Source organism: Paracoccidioides brasiliensis (genome assembly GCF_000150735.1).
Source record: "Paracoccidioides brasiliensis Pb18 unplaced genomic scaffold supercont2.3, whole genome shotgun sequence".
NCBI classification, from domain to species: domain Eukaryota; kingdom Fungi; phylum Ascomycota; class Eurotiomycetes; order Onygenales; family Ajellomycetaceae; genus Paracoccidioides; species Paracoccidioides brasiliensis.
In genome coordinates, this window is record NW_011371360.1 from 164,423 (window position 1) to 190,708 (window position 26,286).

A 26,286-nucleotide genomic window follows, 5' to 3' on the forward strand; every position below is an offset into this window, starting at 1 on the left:
CCCCCCCCCCCCCCCCCCCCCTCCAACTTACCTATCACCGTTCTTCCGCAATACGGGACGTACACAGTTGCGATTTTCTGAACTACTAGTCCAGGGCTTATGTTGCATGCACTGCGCCTGGGTAACATGTTCATCCGCTAATAAAGAGGGTCGGAAACCTAGCTGGATTTGTTCAACGAACTTGAAGTCCTGCTGGCACGAACGGCGTTTCCAGTTGAGCAAATAGACACGTACCAGCGAATAGAATAGAACAGAATGGAGGGAATATTTTGTGGAATCCCATATAGTTTCGCAAGCACAGTAATGTCGGATTTCACTACACCTTAGCAGCTAAACTAAACATACAGGTGCACTTTTGGTGGCACACTCTTCATTCTCACCAGATGAAACCCGGGCTTCTCTATTAGAAATGAAACTTTCCCGTTAGCCCATATATCTTGGTAACGAAACAAAACATTTTGTATCCCAACTTTGTTCCTGTACTGATGAACTCCATCTCTCATTTCCGACCCCTCAACCCGACTCAGTTGTTCCCGTTCTTCATATTCTCCACGTCATGCTCCATCATTTTGTCCAGGATGGCATTTCCTTCCTCGAAATCGTCCACACCCATACCGAGTCCATACGAGTGCTGGAAGTTTTTTCGATCTCCCCATCCTTTCTTGACGATTTGGTACTTGGACGGAGCGCTCGAATTGGAGGTGCTGGTTCTGGCAACCAGGGAGAAGTTAATGGTAATTCTGTCAGCGATGTACGATACATGTATAAGAAAGGAGGATGTCGGAATGATGAAGACTAGAAGTTCTGCTGGACAGGTAGGCATCAAAAAGATCCCTATGTGCCTTTTCTGTTTTTGTGTGCATGCATGGTTTTAAATCGGACCGGTGTTATGGGATATTCTTATGCAGTGTCCAGCGGCTGTTTCCGTTTGACAAATTCGTTTAAGACAGAAACCAGATAGAGGAGGGACAACATTATATCTTTTAGTCTGTAGAAATGAGAAATATCACGGCGCCTAGAGGAGATGATGCTCCCCCCGTCTTTGTGTACATGTGCCGTACATGTTGTGTGTCTCTTATCTAGAATATGTATACATACTTGGCTTCACTTTTGGCATCCCCAGGAGCCTGTAATTCAGTTAGTTTAATAGCAGACCATCTCCGTATTGCAGCTCCCTGGAGGAGATAAAACACAAAACAAGTTTAGATATGTACATACCTGCTGTCCTCCACCCCCTGTTTTCTTTCCATCCGATGGCATGATGATTCAGTCTGCCTTCGCAAGGAATGGCTTGATGTTTTGGCCACAGTCAAAATCTTGACAGCACTGAAAAGCAAAATACCTGATCGCAAATCTGACCTAGAAGTTCGTTTACGTTCAGAGATGGTGGTCGGCAGATACCTTTAATATTTGGAGTTTTGTGGGGTGCCTTGTTTATTTTTCATTTGGCAACTCGTTGATGTAAAGAGTAGAGGGCGAATGAGTGGACCCGATGATCTCTAGTTATCATAGAATTTAGTTCGGAGCTTGCTTGGACCCACATAACTTCGGTAACTTATCTGTTGATTTTATATTCATACCATTTTCTCCCAATCAAGTCAATTCGAAGGCAATTAGTGTGTGTATGTGTATGTGGGTTTTTTGCAGAGAAGGCTCGTCGTCTCCAAAGACTACAAAGGGAGAAGGAAAAGATTAACTACAATAGAAGATAAAATGACATGCGCTGAATAACAATTATCTATGTACATACATATATCAAGCTATTGAATCATATGATTGTAGTCGTGGGTTATTCAAAAAGAACTAGAACCCATGAGCTAACAAAAAACAGCAACGAACGGCACGGGGTATAAATGGGATACATCTGTTGATTACCGTCCGGGACGCTCAAAAGGCATGAAATATATATAGAGAACATGAAGAACAGGATAGTCAGAAACAAATCTCCATACGTAAACACGTTCTCTCTGGCACCAGAAAAGGGACATTAGAATTTCAACGACAGAGATTCACTTAAATCGATGTATGTAGATTTCCTACTCGCGCACTTTTATCTCTTCATCTGGAGGATTACCGAAGCGCCAGACGCCATAACACCTCGTTAAAAACCAGAAATAAAAACTAAAATGAAAAATAAAATAAATAAATTTGAAATGAAAAGAAAGAAATGAAATAAAAACAAGAGAGGAAGGAGAAGAAGAAAGAAAGAAAGAAAAAGAAGATCCAAGTAAGAGCCAAATGTGCCGTTTGAGAGGATATTGCAAGCTCGCATGCTGCCACCACCGAGGCCATTTGTCGATACTTTAATCTGCTCTCGATCAAACCTCGATTCTGGTCTGGGAATTGTATGAGCAAGGACTCATAAAAGTATAATAACTAACTCCCTTTTCCCGTCGCTGAACTTATTATTAATCGAGCGGTCATCCGTGCTCTCGAGCGGGTTTGAAACATAACAAGAAATGAGATGCATAAGCGGTCGGCTAAACGAAAAAGAAGATAAAGAAAGAATAAAAAAGAAAAGGAAAAGGAAAAAAACAAAAGCGAAACCCAGGGATAAGTCCCATGAATGAATCATGCACCTCCAGCAGCTTCTAAGGCGCGCACGAGACAATCCATAAGCTCTTTGAGTGACCGCCGCTTGCACTTCTGAATAGTCTGCATGCATTCGCGGCAGATTCGCAGGCAGCAGAACGTGCATCGCCAGCGGAGCAATTGGTCTTCTTTCAGACAAGCCATGCATGGCACGGGATAGACGGAGTTGTTCGAGGCTGCGAAATAACGGTGGGATTGGTAGCAGGAGAAATGGACTTTGGTGAGCGGTGGGATGAGATTCTTCTTTAGTCGCGGCTGTTTTTGGGAAGCTGGTCTGTTCCCTTCCGGGGTGGGTACCGGCGCATTGGGTTTCATGGTGGATGGTTCGGATGGCATTTCGGTTGTGATTAAGAGTTCCGTCTGTTGGGTGCTGGTGCTGCTGTTCCTGCTGCTGTTGCTGGCACTTCTGGCGCTGCTGGTGCTGCTGCTGGAATTACTCGCGGCCGGTAGTGCGGGAGTGGGTTTGTTGAGTCTGCTCATCTGGTCTGTCCTGACTTTGGTTGGCTCTTGCGAGTATGGGGTCAGTGGTTTGGGGGACCCTGAGGAGGATGGTGTCATGATTTTGGAAGATGGGCTTGTAGGATTAGAAACTGGGACGAAGCTCCTTGATTTCCTGACGATCATAGACTGGACGTGAGGGTGCTGGTTGTGATGGTGTGCAGGAGGAGCGTATGGGTTCTCCAACCGTGTGCGTTGCTTATCAGGACGTCTAATGGGTAATGAATCGGCGAATCTGATGGTGGTCGTCTGTGGTGATCCAGATCGAGACGGGACCTGCTTTCCTTCAAAAGCAGAGAGCTGGACTGTAACAATTGACAGCTCGGAAGGGTCCATCCCCTCCGTTATCGATCGTCTGTATCTGCGTGAGAGAAGAGCCTCGCTCGACGAGAGCTTCAAATCATGGCGAGTAAGGCGATCGTCAATGCGCTGCATAATTGACAAAATTGGACTCTTCTTCCTCTCTTTCGTAGCTTACCAGGTTGAAATTTGATCTCGATCCTGCGATGTAAATTGCAGCCTGATATGATCAAAGAGTTTTCTTATCTCTGTTGAAAAAGATCATAGGAGGATTGGAGCCATCGCCTGTGATGTTGACGTGACTATAACACTCTGCGAACAGAGTATCCTTGAGAATACAAGGAGGTTGAACTTTGACCGCCAGGGTGAATGCGACGGTGAATCTGTACTTTCGTACAACAGTTTAAAGATCAACGATTCACATAGTTATAATTTTGGAGTGCAGAATTTCCACATGGACGGGCCCAGCATGAATATTTGTCACCCCCACCCACGTTAAATAACTAACTAGTTAGTCAAATGAAAGATCAATGTCTGACAACCATTTTGCTCTGTCCGTGCCTGGTCCAAATAGATATGAACCTAATCCTAATCTCCTTAGCGCTCCATGCGGTCGATTCCAAAGAATCACAAACGGCCGGGGCAGAATGGCAGCACGAAGATGGTTTAGCAGCTTAATTAGTGGCTAGCCATGGGGCCTCCATCGGTGAATGTGATATGATATGTATGGACTATCACCACATTTGAACGACGATGATAGCTAGGGTGCTCAAATTCAAATATTTTGCCACTTGAGACTTCGGTCAACGAGACTGGGAGTGTGAGAAAGGCGTCTCAAGAACTGGGGCATAACTTGGAAAGTTGGAAGGTCAAGAAGTTTAGTTTAACAATAGCCCCAACGCCACAGAGGGAAGAGGGCAAGGGGAACATCGGCGCTACCCTCAAGCCGAGTTTGACACGTCCAATCGTCGAAGGTGAGGACCGAGTGAAAATTTCATTTGGCCAGATTGTGCGGAGTACTTACGGAGTGGCCTTGTTGTTCTGCGAATCTGTTCTGCATATTGTATCTATTAGCTCTAATATTCGGATATCGAAACATGCAAGAAATATTAACCAACAGCAGGAAAGAAAAAAGAGATGTCAACGAATGACAGCGGTCGAGGCCAGAAACCCAACCAATGCAATTGACTTTGGGCATTTGGAACCAAAATAATGCAGAGCATCGTTGTCTGCCACTGGTTCGTCCACCCCCAAAGGTTGAGGCTGAGATCTGGGGAATAAGGAAAAGGGACAGAATATTTAATACACGTGGACCAACAACCTGCAAGCAAGCTTCCAAGGTTCGAATACAAGCCTCGATATTCCCACCACCCATTGCTTCGAGCACCGTTCGATCGTCGTCGCTCGGAGCGGGGAGCCTGAGTATAACTTCTGGGGGATAACTAGTGGATAGTGGATATCCGAAGCATTCTTTTCAATGTGGTGGATTGTGCAATTTTTGCTGAAGAGACGCAAATATCCCCAACTCCCGTAAACGTCGCGTGTCTCTGCTCGATTGATTGATTGATTGATTGATTGATTAACTTTCTTAAGTTGACATCTGCACATCATAAGGGCAACTGATCTAGTTACTAGTCTAATTAATGGAGTTAACTAATTAATTCCCAACTGATCAGCACTTCAAATGTGCAACGCGAAACTACTCCATGAACTTTTTTCCTCTTTGATGCGTCAAAATGTCACCATTCATAATAGATAAAGAAGAAACTCTATAGATATAGAGGGCGGACACAACTTGCAATTCTTGCTTTGGAAAATAAAGAAACTAATATCTCTATTTGTGAAGCAGCAAGACTGCACAGTGTTGTAGATTGTCTCTTGCCATTGATTCAATTATCTGTTATGTATAAACTTACATTAATTGACTGAAACTGAGGAAATACTTGCTCAATAAGTGCTAAGTCTGATTAAATAAAAATTGCTTTTTAAATTTTCTTTTATAAAAAAATGATAATTATCTTCTTGTTATAAGATTTTATAATTTTTTCTTTCTTATATCAATAAGAGCTAAGATTTAAAATTAATTATATACTAGTTATATTGACAAGTAATGAAATTTATTAAAGATAAATTTTAATTAAAATATATTTAATTTAATAAATTATTAAATAAATAAAATAAAATTTAAATATTTTAAAATATTTTATTTTATATATTTTTTTTAATTTTATAATAAAGTTTTAAAATTTTATTAAATAATTTAATAAAAAATTAATTAAATTATTAATATTTATAAATATAAGAACAATTAATATTTTTTTTTTAAAGAAAAGTAATGTTAGAATATATTTGCTATAAATTAAAATATATTTAAAAATGCAAAAAGTCTATTGTAGAATTCAACATGAAGAAAGCCAAATTAAAGAAGAGACTCAAAACTTTTTCATCTGCTGAGTTTGTTGAACAGCTCATTATTCTCTCTCTGCACATCTGCCAGCAAAAGCTAATTCATATATACAAGCAACTGCGGAGGTGCAGCAATTGCAATATGGTCAAATGAGAACAATATGCCCTATATTGATTTTACTTTAAATAGTGGTTGTTGAGTGTAGATATTTCAAGTTAAACCTATATACAGAGTATGCTATTCTTATTCCGACAGCCAGCTCAGAGAGGAATTAATGATAAAAGATTTCTATATAAATAGTTATGATTGAAAAATTCAACGATCAGTTCAAGGGTTTACTTTTGTTTTTAATTTTTTAATTTAGTTTAATTTAATTTTTGTGTGTGAGTGTGTTTCTGCTTGATAAGGAGAATACAGTATCTGCCACAGTTCGTACAGCATTCTGGTCTCAGTAAAAAGTATCTCTCAATAGGGGTAGTAAAAAGTCATAGTCTGGGCTGGCAGGTTCCTGTTCCTGTTGCAAAGGATGCACAAATATTCCCGGCATGACCAATGTTATCCAGGCAGAAAATATTGTTTGCTTTACTCGCCGTATCTGTCTGCATTTTTGAAACAAACCCGATGGTGTTAAATCAAATGTAGACATTGGTGCATCTCTCATAAAGACTTGATCATGTTCTCTTTGGTTGCATCAAAATCGCCAGTCAAGTTTCGAAGTAGTGGGCCACAGGTCCGCGGATAAAGTGGAATTCTCAATTGGTCTCAAGGAGCAAAGTCAAGAGCACAAATAGAGACTGTTCTGATTTATCTCTGATAGGGGTTATTTTCATGTTTGAATTTTGCAGTTGAATTTCCGCAAAATCTTATCTCTTATCTCTAGATACCTTTGAAGATTTGAAGAGGATTTTCTTATTGCAAGAGAGAGGGGAGAAAATAACAACACCTTGAACCCAGTTCTTCGCTGAGAATCAAGATTCAATTGCTCAGCCCTGCGGAGTTGTGGGCTTTATGTTTTGGTGATCAGTTTACTGGGTCTAACCAGGGTTTAAAATAACTGGTTATCTGGTGCTGTGCCAAGGAGGCGGAAGCGAAAGTCGGGGAAGCTTTTTCGAATCTGAAAACGGTAGAAGAACAACAAACCGCGATAAACCTCCAAACCGACATATATCTTTATGGGTTTCTTTCCCCCCCCCCCCCATATAGTTGCCAGTTCATGTTAGATTAGGCCAATTTATGGGCTACAGGGATGGGATTTTATCTCTAAACAACATCTTCCTGAGCATAAATAAATATATATGTTGTGGGAATGACGCGCGAGACGACATCCGTGCCACCCCAATTCGCAAAGCCAATCCTGCAATACACAAGGACTCGACAGGAGGCTCTTTATATTCGAAGAGCGTTGACTCTGTATTTGAAGGCGCAAATTGAGTTCTCTGGTGACTCTCACGTATCTCACATCACTCTTTGCGTTCCACACAATGCTACCAATGTGAAGCGCATCCCACCAGAGTTGAAAAATGGACTACGCGCGCAATACCTCCAGGCGCTGCATGCCAACATAGCTGCGAAAAGAGAGTACAATGAGGTGCTTCTGGAAATTGCAGCTCAGAAGAAAGTCATGCATTCCTCATCAACTGGTTCTGTTGGTGAGGAATCTAGCAACAAGGGTGGAGAGGTGCAAGCCTACCTGGGATTGCTCCGAAGCCGGCGCGATCATGGGAAGATACTGATTTTCCAACATTACCTGGAGAAACTGAACAAAATGGAGGCTGGACAAGCTGGCTATCTTGGACTTAGTGATGAGCAAGCTTTATCTCGCCAAGCTGCTGAGAGCTCGGCTGTCTCGGCTACCTTAACCTCGAGGGGCCGTGACGGCTGTGGCACGGATGTTGAAGCTCTTTTTCATCGGTTGGAACGGGCGGTGCTGCGTGCGAAGAATCAAGCAGATATAGAGAAGAAACTGTTGGAAAAGCTAAAATACCAACACCCCTCTGAAGATGAGAAACCCGTCCCACCAGGGAAAAAGCTGGAAGCTTTGCGATGGACTCATACGGAATTGGTTCGGTGGGTTGAAGAGAAGCTGGTTGAGTCTTCGCCAATGGATGACCAGGGCCCGATTGAAGACGAAGCCATGATCGTTGCATCCGACGTCGAAACAATTCAAATATTGGAAGAGACTAAATCCCAGATTCAGGAACAGTATGCCGCCTATGTTAGAGCTCGAAAGGCTTTGCTATCGGCCGTATCTACAGCATCCCAGCCCCTCTCTGTCGGTTTCCAGACACCACAGCGCCGTCTTGCACCTAGTGAGAAGCAGCAGAATACCCCTACGCCGGACCTTGCTTTACTGTTATCATCCATATCGGAGCATCTATTGCCCTTGTCGAAGGCCCAGAAAGCCCCATCGATGCAGAAATCCCATCTATCCGCTATCCTTGCCAAGGAGAAATGGACTACCTGCCGAATGCTGGATCGACTGCGGGATGAGAGTCATCTACTTCCAGAATATCCTATCCTCACGAGACAGCCGCGCTTTAAGCATGCCGTTGCAGCTATAAACCGCCTGCCATCTCTGCTTTCCAGCCCAACCAACCCGAACGAGAGGTCAGAGATAGTTACTCATGCGGAAGCCTGGGCATTTGCTGCTAAGGAAGCAGGGGATGTGACGAGGGGATATATTGAACAGAGGACGGACATTGCGACAGAATTGGCCCGAAATGCGGAGGATACGTTGAAGGAGATGTACGAGCTTATGAACCAGGACTTTGAGGAAGCAACTGCTAGCAAGGCAAAAGACAAGGAGGATGATGGGGATATCTGGACTTCGGAAAGCCGGTTTGCTAGAAATAGAGGGAGACAGGCACGATCGGAGAAACGGCCAAAGGGTCCTTGGTCTGGGTTGAATGGGAGAGTTTGTGCCATAGGGGATGGGTAAGAATAGTTTGAATTGCGAATCCATTGCTAGATGTGGGGAGCTGTGTTGTAGGCTACAGCAAATACATAAAATTTCTCAGCACAGTATGTGCAGTACAAACAAACCATCCGGGTTTTTGACATGAGGAGCTTTTGGTTACCAGCATGCATCGACAGGGCATGGCTGGCTAAGCATAAATTGTTAGAACAAGAGCCCCAATCAAGCAAAAGATCGAATAATACGATCGTAATAATTCTTTATTTTAACTACCTCTAAATAAGTGTTCCATGCATGTACACAGGATTCTATCTATACAAATATACAACTGTATCCTGGGAATGGAATAAAATTTATCACTCTTTTCTTGATGCTTCGTTCTACGATAGTGAGTCATGGCGCTAACAAATAATCGCCCGCCCGGACCCAACAAAAAAAAATTCACAGCAGCCAAAAAAAAAAAAAAAAAAAAAAAAAAAAAAAAAAAAATATTGAAAATGAAAATGAAAAGTTGAAAATGAAAAGTTGAAAAAAAACTCAACCAACAATTTACAAACCATTCCTCTCTCCATATTTACCGTCAACTTCACTGCTCTTCCACAATTCTTCATCTGTCTCCCACGCTCTCTTGAAAACCACTCCCACTCCATCCCCTTCTTTTCCAAACAAACCCTCCACATCCTCCTTTCACCGCTGCGCCAGGCGCAGGGCTCCCAATGGCTCTCCCAGCCCGATGCGGGCAGCGGATGGTCTCCTCCTTGCTTCAACAGCGATGTTTTGCCTCTGCAATCTGTCTCCCATCCCTTCGCACCTTTTCTACCGTTCACACTCTCCCTTCATCAAAGACAATGCTACCTTCCCAAACGTTACTGCAAAAACCACAGCAGCTGCCGTCATGGCGGAGTCCCAAGCGGTCGTTCTCGAGCTCGCTGAGGCATCTGGCTGCGGTTACGGGTCAGGAAGCCCCCAGCGCAAAGGCTTATATGGGTAGCAAAGCCATTAAGGGCGCAGGCCAATTGGTTGATGTGACAAAAGTGCTGGTTATTGGGAGTGGTGGGCTGAGTATTGGGCAGGCGGGGGAATTTGATTATTCTGGTATGTCTCTTTGATTGTGAAGTGGTGCGGAGAGGACCTCAGGGATGAGAGGAGCTGGGGAGAGGATGGCTGGGGCAAATATCCATAATGTGTGCGCTAGACAGTTGACCTTTGGAGTGGCTTTGATGCGCATTGTGGGTTGGCCCTGTTGCATGATTTCATTTGGGAAAATGGGGGCTTCGCGAAAATTTGACTACAAGGCTCAATTGTACCGAATGGCTACTGACAAGTTCACTCGCATTTGAACAGGATCTCAAGCGCTTAAAGCCCTCAAAGAAGCTGGTGTCAAATCCGTCCTAATTAATCCTAACATCGCTACCATCCAGACTGACCACAAACTCGCCGATGAAGTCTATTATCTACCCGTTACGCCAGAATACGTCACCCATGTGATTGAAAGGGAGCAACCAGATGGAATATTCTTAACCTTTGGAGGTCAAACGGCCTTAAATTTAGGAGTCCAGTTGAACCGTATGGGGGTCTTTGAGCGGCATGGAGTCAAGGTCCTCGGAACCAGCATAAGGACTCTTGAAGTCAGTGAAGACCGTGACCTTTTCTCCAAGGCTTTGAACGAGATTAATATCCCAATCGCCGAATCAGTTGCTGTTAACAGTGTTGACGAAGCATTGGAAGCTGCAGACAAGATTGGATATCCCATCATCGTCCGATCTGCGTATGCTCTTGGTGGCCTTGGATCGGGCTTTGCCTCCAACGCGGAGGAACTCAAGAACTTGTCATCCCGCTCGTTGACTTTGGCACCTCAGATTCTGGTCGAAAAGTCCCTTAAGGGCTGGAAGGAGGTTGAATATGAGGTTGTCCGTGATGCTGCCAATAATTGTATTACCGTATGTAATATGGAGAACTTCGACCCCCTGGGAATTCATACGGGAGACAGTATCGTTGTCGCACCCAGTCAGACTCTTTCCGACGAAGAGTATCATATGCTGCGGACCGCTGCCATTAAGATTGTTCGCCATCTAGGCGTTGTTGGAGAGTGCAACGTCCAGTATGCCCTGCAACCTGATGGCCTCGACTACCGAGTCATCGAAGTCAACGCCCGTCTCTCCCGTTCCTCAGCTTTGGCCTCTAAGGCTACCGGCTACCCCCTCGCTTACACTGCAGCCAAAATTGGACTTGGGCACACCCTACCTGAGCTCCCCAATGCTGTCACAAAAACTACGACCGCCAACTTCGAACCTAGTTTAGACTATATCGTGACTAAAATACCTCGATGGGATCTGAGTAAATTCCAATACGTGAAGCGCGATATTGGTAGCTCTATGAAGTCTGTCGGAGAAGTCATGGCTATTGGCCGTACATTCGAAGAGTCATTCCAGAAGGCCATCCGCCAAGTCGATCCCAAATACCTGGGCTTCCAGGGCGATCATTTTGAAAATCTGGACGAAGTCCTCAAGAACCCTACTGATCGTCGGTGGCTTGCCGTTGGACAGGCCATGCTTCACGAGAATTACTCAGTAGACAAGGTTCACGAACTCACCAAGATTGACAAGTGGTTTTTGTACAAGCTGCAGAACATTGTCGATCTACAGAACACCCTCAAGGAGATTGGCAGCCTCTTTGGAATCCAGAAGGAAATGATGCTTAAGGCCAAGAAGATGGGTTTCTCTGATAAGCAGATTGCTCTGTGTGTTGGGGCGACCGAGGATGATGTGCGCGCAAGGAGGAAGAGTTTTGGTATTAGACCCTGGGTTAAGAAGATTGACACCCTGGCAGCCGAGTTCCCTGCTGATACGAACTACCTCTACACCACCTACAACGCTACATCTCATGATGTCACTTTTGATGATTATGGGACCTTGATCTTGGGAAGTGGTGTTTACCGTATTGGAAGCTCCGTCGAATTCGATTGGTGCGCAGTTAACGCAACCCTCTCATTGAGAAATATGGGCAAAAAAACTGTCATGATCAACTACAACCCGGAGACCTACTCCACCGATTTCGACACTGCCGATAGGCTCTACTTCGAAGAACTGAGCTACGAGCGTGTCATGGACATTTATGAGCTCGAGCATGCCACTGGAGTCGTCGTTTCCGTTGGTGGTCAATTGCCCCAGAATATTGCTCTCCGACTCCAAGAAACCGGAGGCGCAAAGGTCCTTGGTACAGATCCAAAGGACATTGACAAGGCCGAAGATCGCCACAAGTTCTCCCAGATCCTCGATAGCATTGGGGTGGACCAGCCAGCCTGGAAGGAGCTGAGTTCCGTAGCTGACGCTGAGGCATTTGCTGACTCCGTTGGGTACCCCGTCCTCGTCCGCCCTAGTTACGTACTCTCAGGGGCTGCCATGAGCGTCATCCGTAGTCATGATGAATTGAACGAAAAGCTTGTTTCTGCCAGCGCTGTTTCCCCGGACCACCCAGTGGTCATCACCAAGTTTATCGAGGGTGCCGAAGAGATTGACGTTGACGCCGTTGCCTCTGCTGGTAAGCTTATTATCCACGCCGTCAGTGAGCATGTGGAAGCTGCAGGTGTCCACTCTGGTGATGCCACCTTGGTCCTCCCCCCTGTCAACCTTGATGAACAAATCATGGCCCGAGTAAAGGATATTGCCGAGAAAGTTGCAAAAGCCTGGAACATCACTGGCCCCTTCAACATGCAGATCATCAAGGCTGATGATCTCGAAGGTGGAGAGCCACAGCTCAAAGTCATCGAATGCAATCTCCGTGCATCGCGATCATTTCCGTTTGTCAGCAAAGTTCTTGGCACCAATTTCATCGACATCGCTACCAAGGCCCTTGTTGGCAGAGATGTCCCTGAGCCCACTGATATCATGGCTGTCAAGCGCAATTATCTTGCTACTAAAGTTCCTCAATTCAGCTGGACCCGTCTTGCTGGCGCTGATCCATATCTTGGAGTTGAGATGGCCAGTACTGGTGAAATCGCCTGCTTCGGTAAGGATCTGGTCGAAGCATACTGGTCCTCACTGCAGTCGACGATGAACTTCCGCATGCCAGAACCGGGAGAGGGCCTTCTGCTTGGTGGTGACACTGAGATGTCCGAACTGCCTCAGATCGTTGATTACCTGAGCCCACTCGGATATAAGCTGTATGCTGCCAGCCCAGAAGTCAAGACTTGTCTGGAAGCAAATGCCAAGGGCGATGTCAAGATCGAAGTCATCGAATTTCCCAAGGAAGACAAACGGGCCCTGCGCGAGGTGTTTGAGAAGTACGATATTAGGGGTGTTTTCAATATTGCTAAAAGCCGTGGAAAGACACTTCTCGATGAGGACTATGTCATGCGACGAAATGCTGTCGATTTCGGTGTTCCGCTCTTTATGGAACCTAATGTAAGCCTCGAGCAGAGCATTTCCCCATTTTTCCCGTTATCAGAAGTTGTGCTTTCTTGTCTTTGAAATGGTTTCCACTAACAGAGCACTGCTATGAAACAGACCGCCGTCCTCTTCGCTAAATGTATGAATGAAAAGCTTCCGCGCCAGGAGGGAATCCCCTCCGAAGTCCGCAGTTGGTCTAACTTCGTTGGCGGCAAACTTTTGTAAACGAGATATTTTGGGGATGACCCTTTTTCTTCTTCCATTTTTAGACATGAGCTATTCTCTGGAAATCACAACCAGTTAGTAGCACAACCGGTTTCGATTCATTTACTTAGCTTTAACCTTTTCACCCATCCTCTACCTTATCTCCTTTTCACATTACCTAGATCTCAAGGCCCCAGCGTCGGGCCCTTTTTGTTTTGAGACCATCATTTTTTGCTTTGGTTTAGCCGCAGTGCTACTATGTACGCCTCTTTTTATTAATTAATGTCTTTGATTTTTTGCTTCTTCCCCCCCCCCCCCCCCCTTCCTCGTTTCTTAGTTATAATATCTGATTTGGCTTCTCCCCAATTTCCACTCACATAACTGCACCCTCAGAATAACCATCTATGCTGACTAAATTTCTGTGGACTAACATGCAACAATTTTTTAAACCTCATGATATGGGTTGTATTCATTCTTCCTTTCCTTTTCTGTCACGTTTTTTTAATGCTCTTTTTATCTTCTACTTCTTTTTTTTCACATAGACAAAAGTTCCATTGCGGATACCATGATTGCGCTTGAGGATCAATGCTGAGCTACTTATTACCACTTCAATTGAGCTTACATAGCTACGGTTTGTTGAACGGTTTCTGTATATGCTCCATCTCCATCTGTAAATGGTAATTGGCGACGAAAATGATGTGGGCACTGAAATTGCTCTAAGCCGGAATAGGTTAGCTTGTATTTCAAAATAATGTTGTCACGTGGATCGATAAATAACACTCACTAACCCGGCTAAATACAACCCCTTGAAAAAAACACTTATGCTTAAATCACACATAGTTGTGTACAATAATAAAAAAACTAGCGTTTCAATGTAGTCAGTTTGTGCCCAACCTCTCAATTGTCAACCCCCTCAATTCAGAGCTTATCTGCCCCAGCAATACTGGCTATTTATATATGGCTTGTTATTATTGTGTGGGGCTCTTTCTATGAGAATTTGCTAACAAATTGACTTGTCAAGCTAATAGAGTTTATTGAGAATATTAAAAAAATTCTTCATATTAATAAAACATTCATCTTTAAAAGATATATTTTTTTATATATAAGAATAAGACTCTCACTAAGACCTTAAGCTTAAAATAAAATACTGATAATATGATAAAAGATTAGATCTATTGAATCTTGAGTGAGAAATGAAGGCAGCTCAGCAAGTGGTGCAGCAGCTCTAATGTGAGATTTAAAAGACGCATGCTGCTGTGGAAAATGAGAAAGCAAGAAAACTAAAAGAACGTGAAGCTCAAAAGGCAGTCAATGAGCTCACATTTGCACAGCAAAGCATAGATTGAGCAAGTGTGCCTGACACCTGCTGCGACGTGATGTCAGATGCAGGCTCCTGCAGCAGTCCCTAACCCCCTGAGCCATATACAAGTTTCCCTACCTAGGAAATAAGGTCATCCTCAGTGTTCCTGAGCAACTACATGCTGTTCCTCTCCGGCAAGCAAAGATCTAACACTCATTCAATTGATCCTCTGCCTCCGTACAGAACCCCCCACCATGGCCGCAAAAACCAGGCAATCCCCACGTCCTATTTTATTGAACCACCCGATTGTGTAGATATGTTGAGAATACCTGTATTAATAGCTTTTAATTTAATTAATTTCCAATTTGTGGTGAGAAGATATTTAATTTCTTCTGGATGCAGTGTTTTCGATTGCGCGGCTCATTTAATAGTGGTTACGGAGTACGAGTAGTTACGGCTCGTTTTGTGGTCAAGTCACGTTACCTGTATATTTTCTCTTTTTGTAACAAAGAGAAAAAGAACCAGTGTTCATTGAAACATACATAGAACAAAAGCCAATAAGCAGAATGAAAGGAGATAGACCACCGAAACAGCTTGAGATGTGTGGCACGGAGAGAATTGCCTGCATAGACCCTCAAGCAGAGCCCAAGCAAACTGTAGACATGGGGCTGGGACTATTTGCCACCTCCAAGATACGTCCTGGTGCGAATGTGTTCGCAATCACGGCCAACTTCGCTACTGTCCTTGATACTCCGCGGCTGAAGGATACCTGCTCGAATTGCTTCGTAACGGTAGGTGATGAGGTGAACCCTGGGCTAACGCTGAAGGCGTGCACTGGCTGCCGTGTCGTCAAGTATTGTAATGAGGTACGTTGGGGCGTTGGTGTTTGTTTTTCCCCTTCCCCCGTCCTTCCTATGGATAGTTACGTTGTGTGTGTTCCAAAACTAATTTCTTAATTTTAATTTTTAATTTTTTTTTAAATCTTTTTGATTTCCAGAGATGTCAGACTGAAAGTTGGGCTGCGTCCCACAAGAAAGAGTGCAGTATCTATAGAAAGTGCCATCCGAATATTCTGCCTATGCACGCGAGAGCTGTTCTAAGCATGATTTCAGAGCCAGATAATCGCATTCTGAAGGGAATGTACAGAACCCATCATACGGCGGTCGATACTCTTGGAGATCATTTTACCGAGATGATGGAATTGGCTGGAGAGCAGATCGAAAGAGTGCTCACAAGTGCAGAAGGACTCAAGGAAATATCGAACACAGATGTCGGGTTGCCCAGGCTAGTGCGCTATTTTACAATGGTGTGGGTTCTTTTTCTTTTCTTCCCTCATTATATGGAGCGGCTCTAATGATTGGCAAATAGTTGGAAACCAATGCCTTTACTCTGACAAACCGATATTTCGACAGAATAGGACTATGCATGCTTCCTTTTGCGTCGTATGCAAATCATAGCTGCGAACCGAATGCTTACATTGGATTTGATGGACCAGTGATTTATCTCAAGGCACTGCAGGATATTGCTTTGGACGAGCAAATATTTATATCCTACATAGATAATACCGAGCCATGGGGAAAACGCCAATCGGAACTCCAAAAACGCTATTTTTTTACATGCAAGTGTCCCAAGTGTGCTCAAGGTCAGGCAGCACGAGAGGACCAGTATTTAAACGCTGAGGGCCCACCCACCAGTGCCCCGGAGAAAGTAGCATGGGATATTGTTGCTATGCCTGAAAGGCCAGGTTTAACACCTAATGCCTTGATTGTACAGGACTTAGCAGCACTTACGATGCTTCAATCAACAGGATGCTTTCCAATAACCCGTCAACCATATCCACATGTTCATGACGACTTCATCGTGCAACTCCTAGAAGCCAAACGTTACAGATCCGCCTTCCTCCCTACACTCATTCGGTATTTACATATGGATCCCGTCTTATACCCCAGCCGCTACCATCCAATCCGTAAGCGAAATACATGGGCGCTTGCGAAGCTTGTGCGGTGTATCAATGACCGCACAGTGCACGATAGAAGCCCGCCAACTACGAATTATGACAACTTTGGGGACCACTTTCCATGGATTTACTATTCTCTGCTCTGTGAACTCGTGGAGATTTACGATGATTCACTAGGTCTCCAGAATTTGCTCAAGCTTCAACTGCGCGAGATCAGCGACGAACTCGAACGCCATGGGATTGACTTCAGTACTGCTAATGAGCGCCGATTGAATAAGATTTTGATTGACAATGCATGGAAAGATGTTAAGTCCATGGTGGACCGCCAGCTATCAAAACTGGTAGCAATGGGCGGAAAGGAGGGGAATATCTATGACTGATCTGATGAATATTCTGGATGGCTATTGCCATTCTCTCATCAGGAGCACATACTCTCGCCCCATATCCATTTTCTCCCGGTCTGCCTTTTCGCTCCACCCTCGTCGTCGTACGGCAATCTCCGTTCTCTCATGGATTTTGTCGTGGTCCAAAATTGCCTGTTCACGGCATTGCTATGCCATGCATAACCTGTTTACCTTATATGCGCAACAATATTGTGTTGTGGGTCCACGACAAAAAGGATTGGACTGTTCACCATCTCATTTCTTTCGTTTATTTCTTGTAAACTTTGCGGATCTTCAGTTCAACCACCCGGTCATGATCGCTGCGACCAACTACCTACCGGATGAACACGGACCAGCAAATACAGCTGCTAACGTTGAAACGGTCATCCAACCGGCACACACACACACACACACACACACACACACACACACACACACACACAGAGGAATACGTTCACTTCCCCATCTTTGGGATTGACGAAGACTGGTTGAGCGGTTGGGAAGACAGCTAAATCGGATCAGAAGAGGGCTCAGAAGATGATTTAAAAGCGGCCTTAGCTGGCCTAGCAGCGAGTTCAGCTAACCCTGAAGACAGATTAGACGAGGGTTTAGACGGGAGTTCAGAAGACGGTGAAGGTGATGGAGATGATGGGGATGGTGAAAACGATGACGATGACGACGATGACGACGATGACGATGACGATGACGATGATGATGACGACGATGGAGACTATGACGATGAAGAGCTTTTCATTGAAGATATGAGTCCTTGGGGCGGAAGGAGCTTGGATCCCTCTGCCAAATACTGCACTGACGAAGTGAGCGTTGCTGTTGCTTCCAGCAGACGCGTTGGGCTCGTGAAATACGCCTGAGGGTGACTTTGTATCGATCGGCAATTTCTGAACAGAATTTGTGCTGTTCCTGTCCTTCCTCTGCTTCTTCATCTTCTCATTCCCCTTCCCCTTCCTCTGCCTCCGCCCTGGTCCTCTTCATCCTCTTCATCCTCTTCATCCCCCTCCAATCCCTGGTACGATGGAAGTGATGATAGTGATGATGACGATGACGATGACGATGACGATGACGAGGATTACGACGATGATGACAGCGCTGATGATGCAGTTGCTATCGTTAATGACGGAGAAGGAAATAGTAGTTTCGATGATCTCGAGATGTTCTATGCAAAACGTGCTGCGAGCGAAAAGGAGAGGAAACACGAACGCGAAAATCGAGACTGTACCCTCTCAAAATGAAAAATGGCTCCTGGGAGACGTACGCTCTTTGCGTCACCCTTCTGGGTAATGGCTTCGCTAGGTCTAACTGTACTTTATTGTCGATTTGCACTCTGGTTCTTTTTTTGCCCTTTTATTTCTTTATTTCAACTGCTTTTCGTTCTGTCCTCTTTGTGTCGTTATCCGGTTCAAGAGGTGGGTTTGGCGGGTAATTCAGAAAGGTTGGCTGCAGCAATGACTGTGGTAACATATCGAACGTTCTATGAGCAGGGGGCCGGTTGGATTTTGCAAAAGCGTGCTATGATGGGGAGAGAGGGTCGACAAACTTGCCTTTTTTTTTTTTTTGGTCTTGTTTTACCCATTTTTCCTGGAGTGGTTTTTCAGTAATGGGCTGGCAGTTACTTGGCAGTTGTTATGTTTCGAATTACTTCTTGTATCTTTTTGTAGCAGGCGATTGATCTGTTGGTCTTTGCGCAGTCGATTAAGGGAGTCTGAGTTGATATGTCGGTATTTGCGATAATGTAAATCAATTCAACGAAGTCAAGTTGTCGTTACCGGAAGGATTGTATTCCAACCATTGTCCTCCGTCCTTTATCATTCTATGCTCGCTGTGGTACCACGAGAATTGGCAGGGTATTGCTCGTTGTACAATTCCATAGTGGTTGCGTAAAGTTGATCCTCGCAGCTTCAAAAAAAAAAAAAAAAAAAAAAAAAAAAAAAAAAAACCCTCCTCATTGCATTATCTTTTAGCCATTACGGTATGGTGTAGCCCGGTGCTTGGGGGTAAGTAGGAGGTTCGAATGGTATGCTAGTGTGTTTCATTCTTACAATTCTTATCATTGGTACCGTTATTCCGTTTCAATACACTAACACACTTTATTTTGCCTATTGGTTCCTCATAGGAATAGAAAGAGAAAAGAAGTTGGGGATCATTTAGATAGGGACATGAAATTATCTTCTTCAGCTATCATCATAGAACGACTGGTTACAAAAAAAAACAAGGAGTGGGACCTTGGTGCGTCTTTTGAGGAAAAAAACTTTCATGACCTTCTCCATAGCCCACAAATATGATTGCCAAAAAACATGAAAAGGAAACCCCGACCCAAACAAACAGCATCAAATGCGAAAACATATAATTTTGGTCTATTTGAGGGGGATGAAACGCGAGGAGTGGGTAGCACCAATACCGGGTCTACCGTGCTTGACAGGTTTGCTGAAAGAACCGTAAGTATGTTTATTGTCAAATATTTCCATCTAGGGGTCAAGACGGCCAAGGGCGAAATGTTGAAAACATACTATGAGATCGAGAATTCACCAAGATAGTGGCCAACCATCTCAGGCTTGATTTCCACCTGGTTGAATTCCTTCCCGGAGTAGATACCGATGACGCTGCCAATCATCTCTGGGACGACGATCATATCACGGAGGTGCGTCTTGACGAGATCTGGCTTCTCGTTGGGCTTGGCCTCTTGCTTGGCCCTGCGGAGTTTCTTGATCAGGCCCATTGGCTTGCGCTTCAGGCCACGGTTGAACCGGCGGCGGGCACGGGCGTGGACGACATCTCGCAGCTGCTCGGAGGAGAGGTCTAGGAGTCTGTAGATTGACAATGGGAGGTCTGATTAGAAATCTCGAATTCCAAAGTTTGGCGTTGTATTTTCTCCTTTCAATAGGAGTTCATGGGTGTAAAGGTCGTGGAGAGAACGTACTGGTCGAGGTCGATTCCCCGATAAGAAAACTTGCGGAAGGCTCTCTTCTTCTTAATTTCTGATTCAAGGCAGAAAAGTCTGTCAGTCAATTAATCGTATCTTCTGTTTTCCTTTTCTTTGCCCTGCTCAAATCAACTTCCACAATATGGAGTTGTTTCCTGTCCGTTTACAAATCCCCCCAACCCCCCAACGCCCCTTTCTTCCCGAAACTCCCTATCTTCTCTTCACATATGTGTATATCCTGTCTGTCCCACATAGCAAAAGGATTTTCCCTCCTCATTATCCTCCTCGAAGCAAATCTGCAAGGCAAACCGACACGGGTATACAACAGGGTAAGTTTGGTATTTATAACACGTACCAGCAGCCTCATCGGCATTCTATGTTCACATAAACTTGTCAGCATATATATCACCCCACACCATCTAAGAAAGCATCGGAAACAGAGCACTCACATATTCGATATCAGCCATGATTGCAGATATCCCTCTCAAGACGCTTTCCGAGAGCCGTTCGAAAAGCGATGGGTGGATGTTGTCGCACTGAAGGGGCTTAAGTCGGTTGGTCGTTCGTTTGGTGGGCCAGCGAGGAGTTTGAAGCGTGGAAAGGTGAGGCTCGGCTAAGCGACGTCGCTAAGGTTTCTTGCCCTACCTGGTATCCCTATTGGGACTAGCGGCATTAGGGCTTGGGCCGTTTTAGGCATGGCCGAAAAGGGAAACGCCATTGTCCCATCAGAAGATATTTTGGCAGCTTCCAGGGGCTCAGCAACAACGATCAATCGATCGATCGATTATCAGGAAATACGGGATCCATCTCCAGAGTGTGTGGACGGACGTCGGTTGGTGGAGGGGAGGGGGGAATATCTACGTGCAACTCTGACTACAAGGCAAAACATAAGACGTTACAGAGACAAATAAATCTTGGACTCCTGGGATATTTCTACATCCGCTAGAGCAACATTTACAATAGTCAACTGAAAATCTGAAATGTTAGGTAACTGGTCTTCCGATGGGTGTCCGGGTTCTCTCACATATACCACCCATATAAATGGCCAACGTCAAACCCAAATTGCTCTAGGATTCAACCATAATCGTCAGACTCGTACTGCCCTGTCCCAGAGCACATGGTTCCAGCCGCCGGTATTTCCCCGCTGAACAGAAAAAGAAAGAAAAATCAACTAAATTAGTCAAAAAGACCGAAGCCCATGTCCTCATCGGACTCTTCCTTCTCCTCTTCCTTCTCCTCCTCCTTCTCAGCGGCAGGGGCACCGCCAGCAGCAGCAGAAGCAGCGCCACCAGCAGCAGGGGTAGCTCCAGCGCCACCAGATGGGACTGAGGCCAGCTTAGTAGAACCCTCAGCAATCAGCTACAACACAACAGTTTCACGTTAGCATATTTCATTGCATACAAAAACCATTAGCAGAGATCGCACTGACCTCGTCGAGGTTCTTTCCCTTGAGCTCAGCGATGAGATTCTGGAGGCGCTCACTGTCGGCATCGATACCAACGGCCCCAAGAACGGTCTTGATATCGTCAGCAGAGGGGGAGGTGTTGCCACCCAGGCCAAGGAGAAGGTAAGCTGCGAGATGCTTCATTTTGAATGTGGTTTCTGGACAGCAAGAGCCTTAATATCAGTAAAACTGGAATGTGTGAAAGGGTAGAGAGAGAAAATCAGCATCCAACAAAACAATACGCACTTTTAGGGGCTTCCCGAACAGGAGAATCAATCGATTTAACCGCGAGTTGGGCGGAGACTGAGACGTCGAGTTCGATAGTGGGTTGAAATCAGTCGTTGGTTGGATGCAGAAAGACAAAGTCTCCCCTTTTTTTATGTGATGGATGTTAAAGCTCAAAATAATTGTTGGCAGCAAGCGAGAGTGCGTTAGTCAGCATGACACCAGCAGATGCGCGGGGGCTAAGCTATATGTCCTTGGGGCTAATCCATTTCTGTTCTAGTGAGATGACTAATGTGGCACGTGATCGATCGATTATTTCTATCCGACTCTTGGCTTCTTTGCAGGTTGGCAACATCAACTCCTTCACATCTTTGTTCTTTTACTCGCTTTAGCTTTAATCAGAGAGGTTTAGTGACCACAGCTGTCTATCGTCCCTGGAGCGGGTTCTGCTTTGTCACCAGCTGGATATTGTTCCTTTTCGTGTCTCAAACAGTGCCAGTTTGGACTTAACAGACTGCTTTTGGTGGTCGTCGACATGTTTCGGCTTAAGATCCTCTCGTCATGAACCCCTCCTTTTCCACTGATCAACGATGAGAGTCTCCTCCAAAAGCTAGATTACGATTACAGCCTCGATCTAGCTTAATCACCATGACTGTCAGAATTCTCATGGCTCTGTTCAGTTACTTCAAGGATGGGTGCTAATCTTGCTCTGTTACAGTTCCTTAGCTCAGTTCTCTCGTCAATTGAGACGGGTGATCCCATTCCCACCGCCCCTCCTGCAGGCCGGAACCCTGCACCTGGGCCTGCATCTTCTGTTTCCAAAGCCAACTCGACTCCTTCCTCAACGACGCAAACCAACCAACGCCCTACAAATGGGCAAAAGCGTCGAGCGGAGGATGATGTTCGCCCCACAGGAAAGCCCAATAAGGTTTCCAGGTCTTCTTCTCCCCAACGACCAACTTCTCAAAAGCCGACTCCAACTTCGTCAGTAGCTGCAAGAGCCCTCTCTGTCTCAAAACCAGAGACACCGAAGTTACCTACGAGAACCCCATCCACAAGCACATCCAAAATTGCGGCGCTACCTAGCCCTTCCCCAGCTAAGCCACCTCCCAAAGGATCATATGCGGAAATGATGCTTCGGGCCAAGGCTCTCCAAGAAAAAGCTCCAACACATCTTGGCATGATTAAGCACCATTCGGTATCCAAGGAGAAGCAACTTCAACAGAAACGTAAGGCAATGGAAGCAAAGCAGAAAGGGGCTGAGGGGCAGAAAGGAGCTGAGGGGCAGAAAGGCGCTGAAGCGGTAAAGAACAAGAAAAATGAAAGCACAGCCACCAAGTCCTCGAATACCAATGGGCAACAAACACAAAGATCGAGTGCAGCAAGGGCTGCTCTGTTGAAAAGCCGTGGTGAATCTGAATACAAAGGAACCTCTCGTCCTCCACCTACTGCCTCAGCTCCAGAGTATAAAGGCACGTCTGGCCTTCCCAGCCGTCGCGCGTCTAATACTGGCAGAGCAAATGGTCGGGGTAAGACAAAGGCTCCCCATAAGCCCGTTCGGGATGAATATTTGGGCACGGATGAAGAAGATGAAGGTGGAATATACGACGATGATTACGATGAAGGAGGCTATTATTCCGACGAATCAACGGATATGGAAGCTGGCCTGATGGACGTTGAAGAAGAAGAGCAGCGTGCCCTTAGAGTAGCCAAGCTCGAGGATGAGAAAGAGCTACAGGCTGAACTGGCCGCCAAAAGGGAAAAAATGGAACGGAAGAAGAAGCTTGCTGCTCTGACTAAAGCTCGCCGTTGATAGGATGGGAGACGACCAGGCAGAGCTCGGCGCATACACACCTACATGCAAGTTCCCTTGTTGTACGGATAATGCCCCTCATGTGCTCTCATATTTTTGCTATACATATATGCTTGTACGGTTTCTGAAATGACTGATCCAACGGACTTGGGTGGCTACGCATGAGAATGACCCATGCGTGATATTCATGTACAGGTCTCACAGTTACTGCAGAAAGGATAATCAAATTGTCTTGGTGCCCATAGAAGAAGGGTTTCTTTTGTGATTGCATCACTTATGTGCTATTTCTTACCCTCTCCCTTTTGTCACTGTCTTATCTCAGCTGAGTTCTATTTGTTCCTTTTTCCTGCTTGCTTTCCCGTTTTTTTCCTTTTCCCTTTTTTGCATAGCGAAGCGAGTTTAGTCTTTTTCCATCATTTGAATTTGGTTAGCTGAGATTTAGAGCCCTGATCATGGCGAAATAATTAGTGTCATCTGATCTCCTTTGTAAACATTTTGAAGCAGTGAAGAAACCTAAAACCCAGAGCGTCGTGGTGGTGGTGGTGGTGGTGGTGACATCACACCTACGCCGTAGTTAATAGTTAACGAGTAACGTAAACCGCCACACAACGCACGCCGCCACACAACGCACGCCCCAAAAAGCCGATTTTTGAACCCAACCTTCCACCTTCAATCATCTACAACATGCCAACCAAAGAAGCTGTAGAGCTCGCAGTGGCTGAATTCCTTTCGCAAGAGGCTGGCAATTATACTACTGTTGCAAAAAAATACGGAATTCATCGAACTACGCTTATGCGACGCGTTACGGGCAAATCAGTGTCTCGAGAAACTGCCGACTCCCTATATAGACAGAAACTTACGAACTCTCAAGAGGAAGAGCTTATTCGATATATAAATCGTCTTACGGACCGTGGCTTTCCTCCTACACCTCGAATTCTTCAAAATCTAGTTGAAGAAATCCTTCAGGAGCCGATTGGCGAGCATTGGATCTCTAGATTTTGTCAACGCCACAAGGATCGCATCAAAAGCCTATATTTACGAGCAATTGATCAAAAACGCAAGAGAGCTGATAATTCTGAGTATTTTCAGCACTTTTTCCAGCTTGTATTTGATTGATTTTTATTTACATTGCCTGCAATTTAATGAGGGGTTGCTAATGCTTGAGCATCTTAGCTAGACGAAAAGGTCAAAAAATTCAACATTCGACCATCTAATACGTGGAATCTTGATGAGAAGGGCTTTCTTATGGGCGTCATGCAAATCAGCAAGCGAATAGTCTCTGTACAGCAGCTTAAGAGCGGGAGCTTGCTAGGCACGATTCAGGATGGGAGTAGAGAATTCATCTCTTTGCTAGCCGCCATATCAGCCAGTGGAAGGTCAACGCCGCCAGGTCTTATATATCAGTCAGACTCCGGGGATTTGCAAGATACGTGGCTAGAAGATTTTGATTCTAAAGAGCATGAGGTCTTTTTTGCTGCCTCCCCGAACGGCTGGAGCAGTGATCAATATGGATTACATTGGCTGCAACGGGTCTTTAATCCTCATACAAAGGCTAGGAATGGAGCCTGGCGCCTGCTCATCCTTGACGGCCATTCTTCTCATGTCAATATGAAATTCATCAACTACGCTGATCAAAATCGTATTATCCTTGCTGTACTGCCGCCTCATTCAACTCATCGCTTGCAGCCTTTGGATGTTGGTATTTTTGGACCTTTATCAAAGGCATACTCTCAGCAGGTGGATTTATTCTTACGCTCAGCAATGGGAGGTGTATCCATTAAAAAACGCAACTTCTTTTTATTATTCCACAACGCCTGGAAGCAAGCTGTCACGAAGTCAAATATAGAGTCTGGATTTGCTGCTACTGGCATTTATCCTCTCTCACCAGATCGGGTGCTTAGCAAGCTTGCTAGACCAAGCACTCCAGTCACAGCAGAGCCAGTCACACCCACTACCATACGAGGACTGCGACGGGCAGTTAAGAAGTTAAATCAACGGCGAAGAATCTCTACTGGGTTCCGAAAAATCGTTCATGCTAGTGAAAGACTAGTTTTTGAAAAAGAGATTTTGCAGCATGAAAATAAGCTTCTATACGAAGCTTTACGAAAGGAGAAGAAGCGCCGCCAACGTGGAAAGCCTCTAGGTCTTGTGGATAAAGAGAATTCGCGTGCTGCTCAATTCTTTTCACCTTCTAGGATTGCGGCAGCACGTCAGCAGCTTGAGACCGACGAGGCTGCTAAGATTAGTGAGGCTGCTGAAAAAGCAGCAGGCAAGCTTCAACAGGATATATTACGTCAAGAGAAAGCGATCGTAAAAGCTGCAAAGCAAGCTGCAACTCGAGCTCTTAGGCTGGCTAATGCTCAGAAGCGAGAGAGACAAAAAGCTGAGGTTGCTGCTCGCGTGGCTGCTCGTAAACTAGCTGCTGAGCGAAAGAAGACTGATAAGGAAGCTGCTCAGCAAGCTACTAGAGAGTTAAAGCTTTCTAGAGATCAAAATCTCGTTGCCGCCGCCAGATCAGCCAGGTCAGCCAAATCCCCTACAAAGGCCGTACGAAGCCAGGGGCCTGGCGAAAAATCTAACCAGGCCAACCCTATACAACCTTCCCAATCCGGTAATCAGTCAATTACACGCCTATCAGCAAGCTCCCTACGACCTACTTCTTCTAGCAGTTCCTCCACGTCGCCGTCAATTCCTTCTTCGCCCACCCCGCAATTATCACGTTGTGGCCGCATTATTCGACTTCCATCTAGATTTTTGGATTAACTATACATTTTTATATGATCTATTCCTTCTACTAGATATATATTTTTAATTTAAATTAAATAAATTCATGGGTGGTTGAGAAATTGGTGGAATTCCTTGGGTGGTTGCTTGCTTGTAGAGGCGTGCGTTGTGTGGCGGCGTGCGTTGTGTGGCGGTTTAC

The 26,286-nt window shown here is 45.2% G+C and overlaps 10 protein-coding genes across 10 annotated transcripts; 6 read left to right on the forward strand and 4 right to left on the reverse strand.

Moving 5' to 3' along the window:
- Nucleotides 1–523: 523 nt before the first annotated feature.
- PADG_02439 (uncharacterized protein) lies at nucleotides 524–1,260 on the reverse strand (the record flags this gene model as incomplete). The annotated part of the gene is made up of 3 exons (XM_010760153.1): nucleotides 524–710; nucleotides 1,099–1,127; nucleotides 1,219–1,260. 3 exons carry the CDS (start codon nucleotides 1,258–1,260, stop codon nucleotides 524–526), a joined length of 258 nt encoding a protein of 85 aa, XP_010758455.1.
- A 1,311-nt stretch (nucleotides 1,261–2,571) lies between these two features.
- Nucleotides 2,572–3,525, reverse strand: PADG_02440 (uncharacterized protein; the record flags this gene model as incomplete). The annotated part of the gene is made up of 1 exon (XM_010760154.1): nucleotides 2,572–3,525. The coding sequence occupies one exon, from the start codon at nucleotides 3,523–3,525 to the stop codon at nucleotides 2,572–2,574; it is 954 nt and encodes a 317-aa protein (XP_010758456.1).
- A 472-nt stretch (nucleotides 3,526–3,997) lies between these two features.
- Nucleotides 3,998–4,832, forward strand: PADG_02441 (uncharacterized protein; the record flags this gene model as incomplete). Its single annotated transcript, XM_010759687.1, has 3 exons — nucleotides 3,998–4,054; nucleotides 4,151–4,406; nucleotides 4,609–4,832. The coding sequence occupies 3 exons, from the start codon at nucleotides 3,998–4,000 to the stop codon at nucleotides 4,830–4,832; spliced, it is 537 nt and encodes a 178-aa protein (XP_010757989.1).
- Nucleotides 4,833–7,103: 2,271 nt separating this feature from the next.
- On the forward strand, nucleotides 7,104–8,735 carry PADG_02442 (uncharacterized protein; the record flags this gene model as incomplete). Its single annotated transcript, XM_010760155.1, has 1 exon — nucleotides 7,104–8,735. The coding sequence occupies one exon, from the start codon at nucleotides 7,104–7,106 to the stop codon at nucleotides 8,733–8,735; it is 1,632 nt and encodes a 543-aa protein (XP_010758457.1).
- Nucleotides 8,736–9,427: 692 nt separating this feature from the next.
- On the forward strand, nucleotides 9,428–13,324 carry PADG_02443 (carbamoyl-phosphate synthase arginine-specific large chain; the record flags this gene model as incomplete). Its single annotated transcript, XM_010760156.1, has 3 exons — nucleotides 9,428–9,806; nucleotides 10,056–13,114; nucleotides 13,217–13,324. The coding sequence occupies 3 exons, from the start codon at nucleotides 9,428–9,430 to the stop codon at nucleotides 13,322–13,324; spliced, it is 3,546 nt and encodes a 1,181-aa protein (XP_010758458.1).
- A 1,845-nt stretch (nucleotides 13,325–15,169) lies between these two features.
- On the forward strand, nucleotides 15,170–16,940 carry PADG_11427 (uncharacterized protein; the record flags this gene model as incomplete). Its single annotated transcript, XM_010760597.1, has 3 exons — nucleotides 15,170–15,469; nucleotides 15,601–15,909; nucleotides 15,972–16,940. 3 exons carry the CDS (start codon nucleotides 15,170–15,172, stop codon nucleotides 16,938–16,940), a joined length of 1,578 nt encoding a protein of 525 aa, XP_010758899.1.
- Nucleotides 16,941–17,256: 316 nt separating this feature from the next.
- Nucleotides 17,257–18,193, forward strand: PADG_11428 (uncharacterized protein; the record flags this gene model as incomplete). The annotated part of the gene is made up of 4 exons (XM_010760598.1): nucleotides 17,257–17,325; nucleotides 17,471–17,761; nucleotides 17,788–17,825; nucleotides 17,851–18,193. 4 exons carry the CDS (start codon nucleotides 17,257–17,259, stop codon nucleotides 18,191–18,193), a joined length of 741 nt encoding a protein of 246 aa, XP_010758900.1.
- A 1,122-nt stretch (nucleotides 18,194–19,315) lies between these two features.
- PADG_02445 (40S ribosomal protein S15) lies at nucleotides 19,316–20,348 on the reverse strand (the record flags this gene model as incomplete). The annotated part of the gene is made up of 5 exons (XM_010760157.1): nucleotides 19,316–19,385; nucleotides 19,469–19,765; nucleotides 19,879–19,936; nucleotides 20,237–20,255; nucleotides 20,331–20,348. The coding sequence occupies 5 exons, from the start codon at nucleotides 20,346–20,348 to the stop codon at nucleotides 19,316–19,318; spliced, it is 462 nt and encodes a 153-aa protein (XP_010758459.1).
- A 709-nt stretch (nucleotides 20,349–21,057) lies between these two features.
- On the reverse strand, nucleotides 21,058–21,469 carry PADG_02446 (60S acidic ribosomal protein P2; the record flags this gene model as incomplete). The annotated part of the gene is made up of 2 exons (XM_010760158.1): nucleotides 21,058–21,240; nucleotides 21,311–21,469. The coding sequence occupies 2 exons, from the start codon at nucleotides 21,467–21,469 to the stop codon at nucleotides 21,058–21,060; spliced, it is 342 nt and encodes a 113-aa protein (XP_010758460.1).
- A 772-nt stretch (nucleotides 21,470–22,241) lies between these two features.
- PADG_02447 (uncharacterized protein) lies at nucleotides 22,242–23,363 on the forward strand (the record flags this gene model as incomplete). Its single annotated transcript, XM_010759688.1, has 1 exon — nucleotides 22,242–23,363. The coding sequence occupies one exon, from the start codon at nucleotides 22,242–22,244 to the stop codon at nucleotides 23,361–23,363; it is 1,122 nt and encodes a 373-aa protein (XP_010757990.1).
- Between the last annotated feature and the right edge of the window lie 2,923 nt (nucleotides 23,364–26,286).